General features: G+C 38.9%; 1 protein-coding gene and 1 pseudogene across 1 annotated transcript; one reads left to right on the forward strand and one right to left on the reverse strand.

Annotated features, from left to right (window-relative positions):
- The first annotated feature begins 146 nt into the window (after positions 1-146).
- On the forward strand, positions 147-1,676 carry LOC141788146 (UDP-glucuronosyltransferase 2B13 pseudogene; annotated as a pseudogene).
- Positions 1,677-8,364: 6,688 nt separating this feature from the next.
- On the reverse strand, positions 8,365-16,045 carry chrna3 (cholinergic receptor, nicotinic, alpha 3). The gene is made up of 6 exons (XM_074667100.1): positions 15,919-16,045; positions 15,326-15,465; positions 12,568-12,612; positions 11,246-11,355; positions 9,774-10,977; positions 8,365-9,688 (listed from the first exon to the last, which is right to left on the reverse strand). Exons 1-6 carry the CDS (start codon positions 15,977-15,979, stop codon positions 9,560-9,562), a joined length of 1,689 nt encoding a protein of 562 aa, XP_074523201.1. The 5' UTR covers positions 15,980-16,045; the 3' UTR covers positions 8,365-9,559.
- Positions 16,046-18,801: the final 2,756 nt, after the last annotated feature.

The raw sequence follows: 18,801 nt of genomic DNA on the forward strand, positions 1-18,801 counted from the left end.
ATCAGGTATGTTATATTCTGTAAGTTTAATGGAAATCTGAATGTGTTTCTCATTCAGTGAGGTTTAAGGTTGTTTTGTTTTCCAGGTTGAAGATGGACCATAGCAGAACATTTCTTTTCCTGTGTATTGTGTTTCTGTCATGGCGGATGTGTCACGGAGGCAAGATTTTGGTAGTTCCCTTAGAAGGAAGCCACTGGGTGAACATGGACATCATGATCAAGGTGCTACACTCGGAGGGACACTCTCTGGATGTGATCCGATCCAGTCAGAGCTGGTACATTCAGGATGGCTTCCCGCACTACAAGACAATCACGTTTCCCACTGCTGAAGCCTTCAATCATGACTTCATCAAACCAATTGTGGAGAAGATGATTGCCATTGAGAGAGGAGAGAGCTCATTCTTGACCTTTGCTAGTTTACAAATCGAGATGTTTAATACTATGTTTAACATGCACAGAATGATCAGCCACATGACAGCCAGCATGCTGAAAGATAAAGACTTCATGGATATGTTACAAGAGCAGCAGTATGACTTGGTATTAGTTGATCCAGCATGGGGGGCAGGTATCTTGTTGGCTCATGCTCTGAAACTTCCTCTGGTCTATAACGTGCGCTGGTTAACAAGTGGAGAGGGACATATGGCCATTGCACCTTCACCTTTATCTTACATCCCACTAACTGGATCTGGTCTGTCAGACAAAATGACTTTCATTCAAAGACTTCAAAACCTCTTTTTCTATTTCATTTGGGAGTTTCAGGATGCATTCATAATCAACCATCAGTATCAGGCTGTGTGTGATGAGTTCTTTGGCTCGGAGGTTAGATACAGAGAGTTATTACAAGGAGCAGATATTTGGCTCATGAGAGCAGACTTTGTCTTTGAATTTCCTCGTCCCACCATGCCCAATGTTATTTACATTGGAGGCTTTCAATGTAAACCTGCCAAACCACTTCCTGCAGACCTGGAGGAGTTTGTGCAGAGTTCTGGTGAGCATGGAGTCATCATCATGTCTCTGGGGACTTTTGTGAGTGAACTTCCCTCGGATGTAGCAAATGTGATTGCTGCAGCTTTTGCTAAAGTACCTCAGAAAGTCATCTGGAGAAACAAAGGAGACAAACCAGCTACTCTGGGCAACAACACTTTGCTGGTGGATTGGATGCCACAGAATGATCTGCTGGGACATCCAAAGGTTAAACTGTTTGTGGCTCATGGGGGAACAAATGGTGTTCAAGAAGCAATGTATCATGGAGTTCCAGTCGTGGGTCTTCCTTTATTTTTTGACCAATATGACAACCTGCTTCGTCTAGAAAAGAGAGGAGCAGCTAAGATTCTGACTTTGGCAACAGTGGACAAAGATAGCATCTTCCTAAACGCCATTCAGGAAGTGTTAAATGAGCCCTCATACAGGATGAACATGCAGAGACTCTCCAGGCTGCACAGAGATACTCCCATGAAGCCCATGGACAGCGCCATCTTCTGGATAGAGTTTGTGATGAGACACAAAGGGGCAGCTCACCTGAGAACAGACTCCTATAAACTTCCTTGGTACGTCTACCACTCTGTTGACATTGTTTTGTTCTTTGTCGGAGCTTTGCTCCTGGTATTACTCACTGCTTTAATGTTGATCAGATGTTTGTGCATTACAGTGCGAAAAAATAAAGTCAAACGCGACTAAATCTAGAAGTAATATTAGATGGTGGTTCAGTTTTTTGACAAAATTCTGTCTGATCGTGAGGAGGGCTTTAGGTCACTTTTAGATGAATAATAGACATTTTACTGATAATTTATGCACCAGAAATAAGTACCAAATGTTAATTCACTGAAATGTTGCCAAGTCATGTCTCAGTTTCATTATGAGGTTGAGAATGTGATAGATTGCAGCATGGGAAACGTGTTAAGATGTGTAAGACTTCTCGCGAATGCAAGTAAATGCTTTGTTTGGTGCAGCTGTTTCCAAATCTGTGTAACACAGACAATCAGGCAGCTCCTTGCAAATGTCAGAGGGAACTCTGTGTTACACAATCCAGATTTAGGTTCAGTAAGTACTGAGAAAGGCTGATTCTTAGAGCAGCCTGCTAAATCTGCACTCACTGATTATGTAAAATCATCTCACATGTTCACACCAAAACATTCCTGGGGAATAACTTGTCTGTTAAAGGTACACATAATCCCAGCTCATACAAGCAAACGTGTTAATGCAGCTCTGAGGAGTTAGTTGCAAATACCCTGTCAGGTCTTAATGCAGCTGAAATGACCTTTGTATCTCATTTTTACCAATTGATTGATATTCAAACCAAACCAAAGATTGTATCAGCTCGTACATCACAGTACATTGGTCAGGGGGTGAACCTCTCATGTCTATAAATATAATATAACTTAGTATAACTGTTGTTTATGCTATACTCAAATTTACAATCTCCATTTAATTTAACATCTGTTAGAATGCAAAAACACATACAATCTACTTTTATCATTGTTAATTGACTCAGGCAGTAAGGAGTTAATCCTCTTTGTTTACAAGTTCTTCTCGGAAAAGTGCACAGCTCTCATTATGTCTAATGAGTAGTTCGTTACTCCATTCTTTCTGTCAGTACCACCGCTGTGTTTCTCACAGGAGCTGCAGCAGTGAAGAGAGGAAGTAGAGTGGCATGCTTTTCTTGTTAGGCCTTCCGATGGAGCGCTTTTCTAATCATATCAGGTCTTTGACCTCTTTATTGAGCTTTTATATGGGTAAACTTGGACAAAACTCTGATACATAAGGTTTGACTGTTGATTGTGGATGACAGACTTTGAAAATGCATGCATGAAGTGGAATTCATATAATGCCTCAACGAGTGAAACACTGTCCTGTCCTTTCTTTTCTTTTAATAATTAAGAGTAGTTACCTTGCAGGATAAAAATTCAAAACAAAATGTGATAAATAATTAATAAACATTGTTAAAATTACACAAGTGGTTTGGTAATTTCTGGATTGTTCCTCTCTTAACTTTGACTCTGTGTGAGCATTTCCCCTCTTAATATGTAACCTGTTTATTGGCCAGACAGGGGGGTGAGTTTAGGTCAGTTCCCTTTTAATCGTTATCTTGCTGTAGATTTATAAGGTGAGTCTTTCTGTTAAGCTTAGAAACAATTCTATCTGGAAAACTTTTAATGCTATGAGTACACTGTTATTGTTGTTTTCAATTATTATTATAATTTTTATAAATGCATTAGATTCATATGATTGATCAAGGAATAATCTGTTTGTGAAACACTATTTATTTCTCTTTTTTTGTCAGGCATTTTATTGTGAAATACTTTGCAAAATGTAGAAAAAAAAGAATGGAACCACTCTGCGTTTTAATAAATCATGAGACACAGCTTTTTATTTCCTGTCTGCATATTCTGTACACGAGTGAACAAAGGAAACAACAGATGTGTCTGACTGAGTGTGAGAGAAAAGATCTGCTACCCACACTGTTCATTAAAAAGTCAAATCAATCTCCTTGTCCTTCTTTCTTCTATTCATTGCTTTTCTTTCAAATGCAAAAAAATGAATTCTTTATAAAGCTTTAGTTGATCAAAATGACCAAAAAAAACAGCTTTTCTTATTAACACAGATGTAGAGTTATCTAACTTCTAACAATCACAGAAAATACCTATGTTTCTATGTAACATGGTAGCACTGTAATAAACCCCCTGATACAATGAGCTATTCATCGAACTGCATATAATAATCCATAAAATAAAAAGAGAAAGATAATTCTTACTCAGTCATTGTGACACTGGTTTTATTATTGCCTCATTAGCTGAAAATAAAACTATCATCGTCTGCATTTTGACCTTCTGGTGGACGTGGCGTACACTTGTGGTGCAGTATCATCTATGAGAGAGAAATTCACAGTTAGTTACTGTCATCTGTAGATTTCTTCTTTGTTTTAGTAACACATTCAAACTTAGGGGACAGAATTAGCCCTAGAGGGCCAGTAAGCTTGCTGTAAGAGCTTTTTCAGGTTATCTCACACCTGCTGTAAGAAAGATGTGGTTTTCCTGTAACACAGACTGAGGTCACAAACAGAAACAACATTCAGTTAGCTAAGGCGCTAACCTCATAGGCTAAAAAAAAAACCCTTATGTGTTTTGCAGTTAAACTAGAAATAAACACAAATAAAACGTAAAGCAAATATAATATTTGGGAGAAGTAAATACTAACACTTGCTCCACATAGCATCTTCTACTGTAAGTGTGTGAATGCAGAGTGAAATGTGACTCGTAATTTAGAAGAACTTTGAGCTATGTGAACACAGTACATTTAATTACATAAAACTGAAAATTAACATTTGAAAGCATCTTAAAGTTTTAAAGCAGTCAGCTGGCCCACATTCTGTACACATTTTTACATGTTAGAGATGAAACTGAGAATAAAACCCTTAATTTCTAATCACAGAACACAAACAAACAAAAAAATAATCGAAGCAGATCAATCCTTACCTGCAACACTGTATACTCCATCACAGTCAAAGTCAGAGCCATCCCTGTCCATAGCAACCATGCCATTCTGATAACTGCAAATGAAGCAATGAGTTAATCATGATTAAAATTATAATTTCTTAATACTGAGCACTTATGAGATAATATAATATAAAGCTATAAATACATTCATATATCTTTAAAAAAATATATATCACTGATGATTGATGTCCTTACTCTTCTTCTTCTTCTTCAAAGCCAAAGGAGTCTTCTGAAAATATAAAATTAAAAGTTAAATGACTAAAATTAAATTAATTTGTATACAAATAACATATGGTTTAATTCAGTTCTACTTGACCTTTAGTTAGCCAACAACAGGCAGCAATTCAGTTTCCAACAAACAAACAGCTGTGTATACAAACAGAGCAGAACATCTAGAGCCAGCTGTGTCTGCCTCTGAGTCAATTATAAGCACCTTAAATGTATCCAGTGATTTTTATTTTTATTTTTTATTTTTCAGATTTGAGTTTTTTTTTTTTGTTGTTTTTTTTTTAACTCTAATTTGTTCAGAGTAAAGGAAGCATCAGTTCTGATGTTTGGAACAGAAAAGGTTCTGGTACCGCAGAATAAGTTCCTGACTGATGTAGGTTCGAAGGTAAAAGGGAAGTAGGCTTAAATTAGACTTTTACATAAAGACAAAGAACCAACAAGTTCATAAAGCAGAGCAAAGAAAGTTTTAAACTTTGTAATGAACCCCAGTGCTTTATGGCACACAGTGTTCAGAGTATGAAAGCTTTTGGAAAAGCCATCCCCATAGTTCAGAACAGAGAACGTGGCAGCAGCCAGATTCTATCTGGACACAAAAATAGGCAGGATTTCAATCGAAATACAACAACAACAAACAAACCCAGTTTCCCTTTTAATCTGAATATCAATTTGGGGACAAATATAATAGTTTTTGTACATAATAAGTAGTGATAATAAGTGCTTGTGAATGCCCAAATGGTTTAAAATAATGTTTAGCATAGAAAAGACAATGTTCAAATTGTTTTAGTCATACTCTTCTTGGTTATGCTCTTTGGTTCTTCAGGAGGGCAGAAAGTAGCTAGATAATGTTTGCAGGTCATAAGAGGTAATTGCATTAAGAGCTCCCCAGAGTATGTCTTTACTGTAATTCTATTTTCAACATACCATCCTGTGTTTCCAGATCCTCGGCCTCTGCCTGCCCCTGCTGGTCCTCCAACATGCCTGATTCTGCCTGCCGACTCTCTGCACTGTGAGAAAACAAGACCCAGAGTACAAACAAGTTCTCTAGTCAGCTCAGGATTGCTGAACACTGACATCAGTAGCGAATTCTGTTCTTCAGGTTTGATCTCATCCTTAGTGGAAAACCCTGCATCTAAAAAGTCTTTGAGAAAGTAAAACTGGAACAATCCATGACTGCCTTCTACTGGTGTTTAATTATCTGTTGATAAGCCTGAAAATACTTCAACACTCACCTTTGCTCACACAAGTTTAGGAGTAATCCTGTCAAAGTCGGAAAACAAATAGTAAATAAATAATCCAAGCACATTATTGTTTTAGACTCTCAAAGGTTGGTACTTGTATCATGAAGCTATAGCAGACTTTTGGCTGAGTGAAAGTGAAGCAGCATGTAGAGTTACTACAAAGTCTATCTTCTGATAGTTTGTGTTTCACATCTTACCTTTTTTGTTGATCCACCACATGCACAAACCCAGTAACAACATGAAGGTTACCACTGCACCAGAGATAACCAATCGAAGGAAGAGATAACCCTCTGTAGAGAAAGAAATGCCATGAATATATTTGTTTCAAGGAATGCAATTTTTTCACTTCCGGAAAAAAAAAAAATCTCCCTGACCTGTGACCTTTAGGAGGACTGCATTTTGTCCAAAGATCATCTCTTTCTGCCTCTGGATGCATTTAGATGGCAGCACCGTGCAGCTGTAATGACCTGAATCCCTCATGACAGCTCCCTTGATGGTGAACGTTGCTCGCTTCTGAGTGACATTGAATGCACTCACCTGCAGGATGGTCTCATTCCTCCGCAGATAAGATTGGATGAGCTGACATTCTCCAAGTGTTTGCAGGGTGACAGAAAGGGTGCAACTGAACTCAACATCATCTCCTTCCGTGACAGTGTCTGGCCCGACGATTGAGACAACTGCAGGTAGAAAATTGGCTGTGCCACGGAAGGACAGAATGAGTGGAGGTAAATAACCCTGACAGTGTGCTGAATTAACAATGAAAAATCCTTACCTATAACCAGAATCTGAATGACGTTGTGTCCTCTCTTGGTTACACTGGAAACTTGCACAGTCTCCAAAGAATAAACACAGCTGTAATTCCCACTGTCGTGAAGACTGACTTTGTGTATGGTGAAGGTGGTGTCATACTGATCTGGCTTTTGCATTTTATAATAAACTCCATTGCCATTTTTGCATAAATAAACATGAACCAAGGTGTTTCTCTTCCCAAATGTGCTACAGGTTAAATACAAGTCGCTGTTTTCGCTGATAGTCTTCTGCTGGGCCAGAATCCTTGCAGGAAAAAATTCTGTCACATTTTGTATGTAACAGAAACAGACATGGTGTCATTAAATCAATGTGACAAAAATGAAAAATGTTAGGACAGATTACATGAACAGCTCACCATTAGTTTGGCCCCTGACATAGTTTGCGAAACAACCTTTAAATAAGAAAGAGAAAAACCTTTTTTAAGGTCTGTTTGCATGCAAAAATAGGAAAATAGGTTGTGAATGTACTTACACAGAAGAACGGTGATTAAATTCATAATAGACAAACTGAGCACCACAGACGATCTCCGCTGCACTCTTTGAACCAGGTTCTTGTCTTCAACAACAGACAACTGAAAGAGCAAACGTGCAGAAACTATAATTATCAGCTTCCTGTCAGTTCGGTGGTCTAAGGTGACATTCTACAAACCCAAATTTAAACACCACCATCTCTTTCATTTTCCACTTTTACCCCAGTGACCAGAGTTAGCTCTTACAGAGTTTTAGAATGAGAAAGTGTTTTTGTTTCCAACATTACATGGTATCTGTTTGGCAGATCTCTTGCCCTCCTGCGCATCAGTCACAGATCAGTTCTGAGAGACGTTTAATTAAATTTATTAGCAAGATTTCTTATCAGATGTGACAGAGAGTGATTAGACTATCTGTCTGTGCATCCCTGCCAGCTTTCCATTAATATGGGCTGGATTTTGTTGTAATCTCAAAGCAGGCCATCTGCTTTGAGTTTTAGATCCTGACAGTGACGTATTGACAGACAGCCCATGCAGCTCTTTTAAACACACTGAATAAATACACATTTACATAATTGGACAATTTTTTTAATACTATAAAACATCAAACTAGAAACTTTTATACTTTAAAACACATTGAAATAATGTTGCAAGGACCTACATTATTTTAGTGCTTTGGCAGATGTTTTGCTATCATCTTTGTGTCCTATATTAATCCATCCATATTTCCTGTTGTTCATAAATAAGGTCCCTCATAAATTATGAAACACCCTCTACATCCTTTAACCCCTCCCTCAGAATTAATCCATTGTCCTCTGCTTTTGCTTTTATCACATTACCACATTTTTCCATGAGGAAGCTCTGATTTAGCTTTTTTTCTGTAAACTTTTTGTTACATTCACAAGTTGAACAAAATAAGAAAAAATTGCTTTAATCACATTTCTAAGTATATTTATCCCCTTTCACCTGACACCTTGACACATTAGCTTTAGCATTGAGCTAACAGGGGCAGTAGAGATCCTCTGCAATGAGAAAAGAGCATAAAAATACATTCTGACTAGAAGAATGGTTGGATGAAGGAAACAGACTTAAACTCTCTGTCATAAAAGGAAAAAAGATACATCCCCAGTTTCTGTTTTCATTAAAAGTCATTAATATAGGTCCATCCTGCACATTTACACATTTCTCTTTGACATTTATTTACACAAATATTTAATGAAAACAGTGCTAAATTTGTGCCACTTTATATCTTTTCCACCAGCAAACTTAATTCTTCGGGGCAGTACATACATCCAGTTGACAATTCCATAAAAGCATATAAGACGAGTCATCCTGTCTAGATGAACAGCAGCTCTTTGTATGCATTCAATGCATGAAATAAAATTAAAACATCTGAATGAATTTTACCACTTATGTCACACTTTCCTTTTAGATTGGGGAAAAGCCTTGGTATCATTTGTAGTAGCAAAGAAAAGCCACATGATGTCGCTGTTTGAACACAGTCCCTGTCCACACGCTCACCAGCATACATCCTCCATAAGAAGGTTTCGATTTATTGCAACACTCCTAAAATGGAATTGATGCCTTATGAAAGACTGTTTTAAACTTTCTTGTTTTACACAACATATCTGATATCAATTTTTTTTTAAAGTTTCAGAATGGTGAATTTTTGAATGTTTGTAAATCTTTATTTGAACATTGGTGCTTTAAAGCTCCTTTGAGTAGAACTGAGCTGGTTATAAAACAGACTGGAATAAATAGTGACGCCTTCATAAGACTTGCAAAAGCAAGCCAAACAGTCCAAAGATTTAACACTTCTGTTTGGTTATTGTCTTGAACCGCTGCAACATGGTGGGTATCAGAAAACAGTCCATAGATTTTTTTTTGAGGGTTTCAATATTTGCAATTTAAAACTTCTCACAAGAGCTTGAATTTGGTAATGAACAAACTAATTTTATACCCATCAAACACTTTTTAAAGATCTTTAAATCTTCTAGGTAGTTATCTTGGCATTTTAGGTTAAACTGGCCTCTAAAGGTGAAATATATGGTTCATAAAAGAGACAAACTACTGTGGTGTTCTCTGTATTTGAAAGCCATGTTCTCAGTATTATGGACCCCTCAAACCACATCATCAAACAAAAATAAGCTACCCCCCAAAAAGGTAAGTGACCCATTTTCATCAGCATTCTGTACACACAGTCATTTCTTCTGCTTGACTTTGGATCCACTCTGCTTTCTCTCACTCTGAGCCAGGTGGAGAGTCTTACATGGAACAAAAGCCGTGTAGTTCAACAGTCTGGAGGATTAGTTTAGTCAAACTGATTCAAATGTCTTCTCCAAGCAATAGAGGCTGCAAGAAGAGGCCAGCTGTTCCCAAGATGCACACGAGGACAAAAACCCAGAGGAAGATCCTGTCAATAACCATGGCAACGTACTTCCAGTCATCCTGGACCTGTAAGTGGATCATAGTGAAAGATTTTTTTAGATGAAGTTTTTTTCTGTTTTATTTACAAAAGTAAAGTTTAAAATACACTTGCCTCCTTTGCTTCATTCTGCAGCTTCATGTTCTCTGCAATGTATTTGACGCTCTCAATAGCCTCCCTGACCTCAGGTGAGAGCGGTATCAGGGACATTATTCCTACATCCAGAGACTCTGAGCTGGAGCACTGACTCCCTCCTCCAACCCCAACAGCACTGCCCCCTCCAGTCAGTGCCCCCAGGCTGCCCAGCCCTCCGCTTCCTCCTCCTGAGTCGGCAGGCAATTTGCTGGATCTTTGGTGCCAGCAGCAGTTGCAGCGGCCCTCGCGGCAGAGGAATGCAGAGCCTGCACTTTTGGCCGGGTCTCCACTTAAGTTATTGAGGTTGGAGAGCTCAGTGTTGTTGAATAGCCGATGCCGGTTCGTCAGGCTGGAAACAACACTGGAGGCCAGAGCCTGAGGTTTGTGCTGCTTCTGCAAGCTAGTAGAGGAATGGATGGCACAGGGCCTTGAATGCATCATCTGAACACTGTCAGCCATTGCCATCCCCTCAGGGTCCCTCTCTGGCCTGGTCATGAACATCACTTTGGGCAGAAGTCCAAGGAAAACCGTCCGCACCCAGCAAGGCATTGTGTGGGTCTTAGGTGTGCGGTAGTGCACATTTAAAACAAAAACAGTGATGACAATTGAGAGAGTGACAAAGATCATGGTGAAGAGGAGGTACTCGCCTATAAGGGGGATGACGAGTGAGGTGGAGGGGATTGTTTCAGTTATGACGAGGAGGAAAACGGTCAAAGACAGCAGGACGGAAATACAGAGTGTGACTTTCTCACCACAATCAGATGGAAGATAAAAAACAAGCACAGTGAGGAAGGAGATGAGGAGGCAGGGGATGATCATGTTGATAGTGTAGAACAGTGGCAGACGGCGGATGTACAAAGAGTAGGTGATATCCGTGTAGATTTCCTCACAGCAGTTGTACTTAATGTCGTGTTTGTAACCGGGGGCGTCGATGATCATCCACTCACCAGTTTCCCAGAAATCTTTGAGGTTGATAGTAGAGCCAATCAACACAAGGTCAATCTTGGCCTTGTCATACGTCCAGGAGCCAAACTTCATGGTGCAGTTTTGGTAGTCAAAAGGGAAGTATGTAACATCAATTTTGCAGGAGCTCTTAAAAATGGCAGGAGGGATCCAGGTGACATCGCCATTGTAACGCAGCAGGGCTTTTGTTTTATCATCCACCTGGAAATCTCCTACTGCACTGTGGCGATAGGAACAGACAGAAAAGAGGAGATCAAATTAAGTCACATAGGAGATATAAGTTATTCTGAACTAATTTGACTCTTGCATACTCAAGAAATTAAAATGCTTCATAATCTGATTCTCCTTTGATAGTCACCTGAGATACAAAAAAAAGGTGACGTGTGCAAAATATGCTTTAAAAACCTGTATTTGTCATTGTCAGTAATCAGTTATAGCAAAAAGACAAAAAATGCAGATCTCAGTTTTTAATTAGTTGTCACACTCACTTGTTGTACAACACAATGTCTGGCTTCCATATCCTGCTGGATGGGACTCGAATAAACTCAACGCCTGCATAATCTTTTGGATTCCATCTTAGTTTGTAATCATTCCAGATCTGAAAAACGAAACAGAATAATGTCATTACATTAAAAAAGGGAGAATAACAATGCCAATTTTTTTTGTTGCAAAAAAGTAAAATTCAGCCAGAGTTGATATATTTCAGATATTTGGGTCCTCAAACTCTTCACTAATGCTAACTCAAAGACATCAAAAATATAATTAACCTTCAAACTCAATGTTCTTTTGAAAGTTGAGGGTACCAATCGTTTCCTCCTGGTGTTCATCCTTACTTTATGAATGCACCCAGGCTGTTTTTTAATGAATTCACTGGTTAAATGTCCCTCATAAATACCATGCTAACTATAAATAGATTTCACAGGATGTAAACTGAGAAAATTGGACCAGTTAAAATGTGTTTTATGGACTCTTTGGCCAATATTTTTAACCTTCTCTTGGGGACAGCAAGTGATCCTCCTTAGACTCACAAAGTTACGCTTTAAAGCTGCCTTTGGGGAGCTGTTAAAATCTCAATGTATCAAGACACAGCAAGCATGCAAGGAGTGTTGTAAGGTTTAAGTGGCCAGTGAGGGAAACATCATGGCAGAGTTTCTACATCGCTTTTAGAGGCTCTAAAACAACAGATGACATTAAAGTAAGTGTAACAGTGTAGCACCAAAGAGCAATTACAGCACGAGCATGGCTCCAGCACAGATGGGTATTTGCTCAGCACTTGTAATATGGGACCTGGAGACCTGCCCTGCCTCATTTGATGCAAAACTGTTGGACTGCATGATGCAGCATGGCAGAGGAGACACCAAGTGGGACCAAGTATATGAAAAAACATCCAGCCTCACAGTGTAAACTGACTTATTCATGTTATATATTTCTTATGTGTGATTATGGAATACTGCTGCTCTTGCTTAATCTGTCATCACTCATACCCAGGATGTATGAGAGATGGAGGTTTTCTGTCCCAACGGGAAACATAAAATCGTGGATGTTGGCAAGCATTATAAATCACAGACTGTTGCCGAATATCAGCTAAAACATAAACACATAATATTCATCATGAGATCAGGGTTCATTTGGTTTATGGGGTTTTTTCCTTGAAAAAAGGAGAGGAAGGATCAATGTGTTTAAAAAGCTTCCCCATGAATAATTCAACTTGTCAGTCTCGCCACCAAGAATCATGTATGACAGAAGGCTGGATCCATACTTGATGCCCTTGCTCAAGGTCTGTTTGCGCTGTCAGGCACCATAAACTTACATGCCTCAGCCACAAATTTGTCTCCATGATTTGATTGACTTCATCCTGGAAAACACAGCAGACACAAAGAAAAAACAATTAAGTTCCACATATTAGAGGTACAACAGGAAGAGCAACGCCACAGAAATCATCCTGTTCGGACTGTTTGTGCGCACACAGGGTCAGACCTCTGCGGATCCCAGACAAGAGGATTAAGAGAAGCACACCTGAGTCCTCCTCGTCTGGAGCGTAACCCGCATGACAGCTGTGGGGTCACAGCACAATGTGTACTGTGATCCTAACAAGCCAGTGCTAAAGCTGAGGCAGAGGGACAGAAAGGGTGGGGAGAGTATGTGTGTGCGGGTTGGGTTTGTGTGTGTCCTAGACCGTGAATGAACAAATCTCATGACCCAGTGCATAGCATTAAGCATTTATGTTAACGTCGTATTCAGGCGAGGTTGTGGTCTGGAAGCACTGGTGGACACCAAGCTGCAGGGCAAACTTCATTTGATTGTCTCTAGGAAAATGTGGATTTTTAGCACTTTGAGAGTAGATAAGAACACCCTGTTTCTTATCAGCAAATCAGAGAGCAGAGACGAAAAGTAAATATTTGAGTCCAGATCTGATAAGGAATCTCTGTCATCAGGAAGCTTGGCTGATTTTTCATGCAGCATGATTATTGCAATTTGGTTCTGTTACTATTTTAAATGATATATTTGGGTTTGCAGTGGTTTCATGTGGCAATAAGGCGATAAGACTCTAAACTGTAGTTTTTAAATTTTGTTGTGAACTCGCCATTGCTCGTCATGAAGACTCCTGTATTTTTTTAAATGTAGCTCTCAGCTAGCAAAGCTTGCTTAGCACCAAGACAGTTTGCCTGACACTTCTTGGTCAATAAATTTATAATTTTACTTTTGAATTCCTTAAAAAAAAAGTGTAATAATAAAGTTGTTTTTTTTAAGTCAGATACAGAATCTGGATGACCCTGACTACTGGTTTCCCACTGTATCTGACCACTCCGCCAAACTAATCCTGTCTACAGCTTCACATTTGAAAGATAAATGCTAGAGTGGGATTAATGTTGTCCTGTAAAAAGTGACTCCAGCCATTCCCTAAAATGTCTAACCCCAATTTAAGGAGCAGTCTCTGTGCTAAACTCATTCCCACTTGCTCTTGAAACCCTTAAGCAGAGAGCTTGTCATGTCAGGCCACCACCAACAAACGCAATGAGCTATTGATGGTCTAAATGAGCTCATACAGCCTGGCTGTAATTGGTGTGGGCTGGCCAATAACCAATTGTATCTGCGTTAGGAGCCACAGGTGTAGGAAGGGAATAATGGTCATCCATCAACATGGGGTTGCCCGTACACAGATAAATGAAAACAGACTGAGGAAAGATACAATATGTCTGAGCTCATATTTATGAAAAACTATCATAGAGTGTGTGCGTATGCTACTTCTGCATACACACTGACATGTTTTTGAAATGATGGCTTCTATTTCCTGCTATGTGTTTTGATAGTTTATCACAGTTAAGAGTAAAACAGATTGTACTGCTACCTTCTCTTGCTTTCTTGACAACGGTCAGATGGAGAGCAACACCACTCTTACCTCTGTTAGCTTAGCTTAGTTAGCTCAGCACAAAGCCTGGGAACACAAAGAGCTGAGTGCAGTTTTTGGCTTGCTTCATTGCTCTCTCTTTTTTTTTTTTTTTCAATTTTAACAAAGAATTTAAAGCTCCTGTAAGGAACTTCCTGGTTGTGTCAATTTGGTGCCCCCCTGAGGCCAAAGCATGACATTTTATCCCTGCAAACTTTTTTTAATCCATGTGCAGGCACCAGTCTTGAAAAAAACACTTCCCTCTTAAGTTTTAAACCCTGAAGTGATTTTTAAAGCCTCAACTTCAAGACAATATTTGCAGTTTGTGAGGTGTGCGACAGATTGATGGTGTATGGGCTTTATCTTTTTAAAGAGTAATGTATCGGTAGCTCTTCGACTAATTTTAATGTATCTGCTGGAATAAAGTAACAAGTCCTTAGTAGTTTATGGTTTGCTTTACATATCTATCTCGGCTAAGTCTCAAGCACAAAAACAGCTGGTGAGACTCTCCTCTTGTCACTCAAGAGAAGCAGACAGACTAATGTGATGAGGTACAATGTGTCCAGAGCTGTTGATTCAGTAAATAGGGCTGTCCTCCCCGTCCGACACAAGCCTTTTTGCTTAATTATCGACATCCGCTCCTAAGCCGTCTGAGTCAAGAGAGAGGCGTCTGTCTGCCCTGCAGTCTGCAGTCAACAAGCTCCAGCTCCACTTGCTACTGAATCCAAAGGGTGCTCATGTGAAGTGGCAGTGATGGAGTGATAGAGGCTTTCCTAAACTGAGAGGCACTCAGACAGCTGACACTTTCCATCTTGTCCTGTCCAGAGGAACATCAGCACCACCTTTTTTTTTTTTTTTTTCATCTGGTTACCTCCTCAGGATTATAAACCAAGGGCTCCAGTGCACTGGCAGGGTGTAATTCAAGTGTCTCTGCTGGCATCCCAAGTTTCTCTCATCTGTACAACTTTTTTTTGCAAAGTCCTCATATATCTTCTCATGCTCAGCCTTTCCATATTTAATGTTGGCTTTATGTTTTTCCTTGTTTTCTTCCCTTGAGGTCCTGACTGCCTGTGCTGCAGTGTGATGAATGTTTGGCTGTGGAGAGGTAGCTGCTCGTAACTCACAGGTACTACAGAAATCAGTACTGGTCACACAAACAGTGGGAAAATCATGGACTTACCACTTTAACCAGCTGTGACATGGACACCTCAAACTGTACAATGACTGGGTCAGACACATTTTCTACTGGTCGTATGTACTGGTTGTATCTGGAGAATATTACAGAGAAGAGCTTGTGCTCTGCGTCTGAACAGGACACACCTGAGAAAGAGCAAAAGGTCAGACATATTACTGCCTCACTTTGCAGCCTGCTTACAAGTTGACTAACAGTGAGATGGTTTTTAGTTCTCAGTTTAATGAAGAAGCATATGAAACATGTTTGAAGTAACCATTTTTCAGTCATCTCACATAGTGAAAAAAATGCTTCTTTTAGTCTGTTTATTTGGAGGGTTTTTTTGTTGTTCAAGCAAAACAAAATCCACCCTTCTATCAATCAGAAAAGACGGTTATAACATTCTGTTTCCTCAAAATTAAGGAAACTTACATCAGAATAATATGAAGTTATTTTTTTCCCTTTCGTTATTTATTTATTTTTATTTGCTAGTTTTGTACGGCTATTCAGCAAAATAACAGTCAGTTCTTGTAATATTATCCAACACGTTTATGCAAAGCAACAAGTAATCTGATTGGTTAGCTTGATAGTTTAAATCTTACCTTGTAGAAGACAGAGGAGAAGGATGCACGAGGACAAAAGAAAGCTAAGAGCGACTTTCATCGTGTTTGAAAAGACGAGTTGGTTATCAGTCCAAACAGGGTCAGAGGCAGCGGCTCCTCAGAGTCGACAGCGGGAGAAAGTGTGAGAGTGAAAGCAGCTCCAGAGGGAAAGAGAGCAGCTCCAGAAAGAGAGCAGCCGAGAGAGAGCAGCAGAGAGAGAGAGAGAGACTGCAGAGCGTTACACAAACAGCCTTCACTGGCACAACCTGGTTGAACTTTACTTACAGATTAAAGCTAGCTTAGCTCCATGCTTTGAGAAATTAGTACGCCTATTGAGGTTTTTTTTTTTTTTTTTTTTTAACACAAAACCTCATTAGCTGACATCCACAGAAAGTGGCTCAACTCTTGTCAGCAGCAGCAGCCTGTGGACCAGGACGTTAGTTTCAGGTTGGTAAATGTGCTCGCAGAGATGGGGGAGTGGTGTAACAAAGGTAGCCTGCTAAATGTTTACTGTGGTTACCTCGCTCCCAACTTGTATGGAAAGCCGTTTGAGCATAAAACTGATATCAGTGATATCAACCATAGTTCAGCTCTGCTATAACTCAATTTTAGAGTTAATGTACTCAGTTTTACAGCTAGTAGACTTAACAATGTTCTTATATGCTAATAAGGGGGTGGGGAAAAACAATCCAGGCCTCCCACTGGTTTTTGAAAATATAACAACCAATCAGGGTGCAGTATTTGTTTACGAGCCCTCCTACTTCATTTATACTAGTAGACTACAAAAAGCCCACTGGTACGACATTTTAAGTTACCTAGAGGTATGAGTGAACCAAAATTTTGTTTCTCTTTAGTAAAGGTTTTTGGCACACTAGTGTGCAAGTCAACTTTACTAGTAAAGTAAAGTCGTCTACTAGTAGAGAATTTTGTGTTTATGGAAAGCTTTTGTTTAGTCACACCAACTATTTTTCAATGGTCCTGAGGCAGCTAGAGCTACAGCCAGTGATTTCCTCAGAGTCAGTAAAAGTGTCCATCTATCGAAGGCAAGTTTATTTATATAGCACATTTCAGCAAGGTAATTCAAAGTGTTTTACATACAGAACAAATTGAAAGAAAACTTTAAAATTTAATTAAAAAGCAGATTAAGATGTATAAGATATAATAAAAAAAACGAGATAAAAATAAAACAAAAGTTAAAACAGATTTTGAGATAAGAGTCGCAGTGCAGAGTTGAAAAATTGTACTTTTTTTAAAGAAGTTATTCAAATGAATTGTTAAACTGTTCTAAAAAAAGGCAGCTGTAGAAAGGTGAGTCTCCAATATAGAAGACACTAAAACGATACTCAATTACTAATACTAGAACAAACATGTGGCTTAGTTTTCAAATAGACACCATGAGTTAAAGCTAACCCACAACTTTAGTTTGAATTACACAGTCCAATGACCAGACTACTGCCTGAACCTGCTTACTTCCTGAATTTTTGAAACTCAAAATTATCAAGTCTTCAGTAAAACAACTTATCCTAACTCTAATGAAATCACTTCATATTACACTGAACATCAGTCTATGGATTTCTCCTAGCCCACTAAGCTTCACACTGTGTAACAAAAGCTGGCTCAACCAGCAACCTGATCAGCCAAGAGAAAAAATAAACTGCAGTAATTGTGGCGTAGGATATGAGGAATTTGAATAATTTTGTACAGGAGTTGGGATTTGGACCATAAACAAAAAATCTGCTGACTTGGTGTAGAAAACAAGTATAATAAATATAATAAATGAAATCACTGTAACTGGCAAATAAAATGTTATTTCTTTTTATTCCTTAACATATTTACCTGGTGTAATGGCAAACCAGATGCACAATTAGCAGCAGATGCTATGTGGAATTTATGTCAGGATGAAGGATTACACACAGAAGTTCATTCCATGATCCTAAGAATGTAGAAAATTAAAATAAATCTTTATGTTTTCCCGAGATAACAAGATAAATTAACACGCTAACACAGAAAACAAGCTTTGTTATCTCATGATAAAAATTGATAAACATGTGAGCTTGAGCTAACAGAACATGACAGCCATTCATGGCTCTTGTATAAATCTAATCTCATTAAGTGAGCTGTTGATAAAGCGGACTAACTGATTCATCATCTGTAAACTCTTGAATAAATCAATATACATTCATTTTGATTTTGTTCATCAGTTCAAAGATACTAAATGTTTAAGTATGAATTAATATTTTAGATTTTGGTGCACATACTGTGTCAGCCTACATTTCCTGTAGACATCACTGGCCACACATGTTCACACATGGACCCAGGTAGTGGTGACACATATTCTCCTCCACTGGGGAAAACACTCTTATCAAAGTGCCTCAAAGGCTTCAGTTCATCAGAAATAATCAATAGTCCCTGTGTGCTGTTAGCTCTAGTTTTGGAAGGCCTTCAGAGAAAGCATAAGAGCCTGACAAAATTCTTTGCAGCTGATTTATTGTTGATTTATTTATCCTGTATTGATTTTTTCCACATGAACCGTTTACTAAAATGTCACTTTCGAGCAGTAAGGATACGTCTTACATGCAAATAGCTTTGTATTTCAATCTTTCTGTCTGTCTGTCTGTTTTATCACGTTGTAGTAGTATTTCTCTTTCTGTCCTTCAGTTGAATAACAGAAAGGGTAAGTGCTTTTAGCCCCGCAGAAGAGTCCTCAAAGGATAAGTCCCTTCCAGCAACCAGGGATGCTGATCCTGTTAACTGCCTCAAGAGGGGTAAGTGAAAAGAGAGCTGCATCTAAGGGGGTTCATGTAAAAAGACATCGCGGCTATAAAGGAAGAGATGTTAAACCTACCCATATTTGTTTATGTCAACTATGCAGTGGTAGATCAG

Source organism: Halichoeres trimaculatus, unplaced genomic scaffold (genome assembly GCF_033239565.1).
Source record: "Halichoeres trimaculatus isolate MK-OKI-2021-1 unplaced genomic scaffold, fHalTri1.1 fHalTri1_scaffold_3, whole genome shotgun sequence".
Taxonomy (NCBI): Eukaryota; Metazoa; Chordata; class Actinopteri; order Labriformes; family Labridae; genus Halichoeres; species Halichoeres trimaculatus.

Excerpts from the sequence above, each read along its gene's own strand:
- chrna3 (XM_074667100.1), bottom strand. The coding sequence starts at position 15,979 with ATGAAAGTCGCTCTTAGCTTTCTTTTGTCCTCGTGCATCCTTCTCCTC. Across the intron at positions 11,356-12,567 it reads CAAATTTGTGGCTGAGGCAT|ATCTGGAATGATTACAAACT; the intron begins GTAAGTTTATGG and ends TTCGTTTTTCAG. Across the intron at positions 9,689-9,773 it reads TGCAGAATGAAGCAAAGGAG|GTCCAGGATGACTGGAAGTA; the intron begins GCAAGTGTATTT and ends ATCCACTTACAG.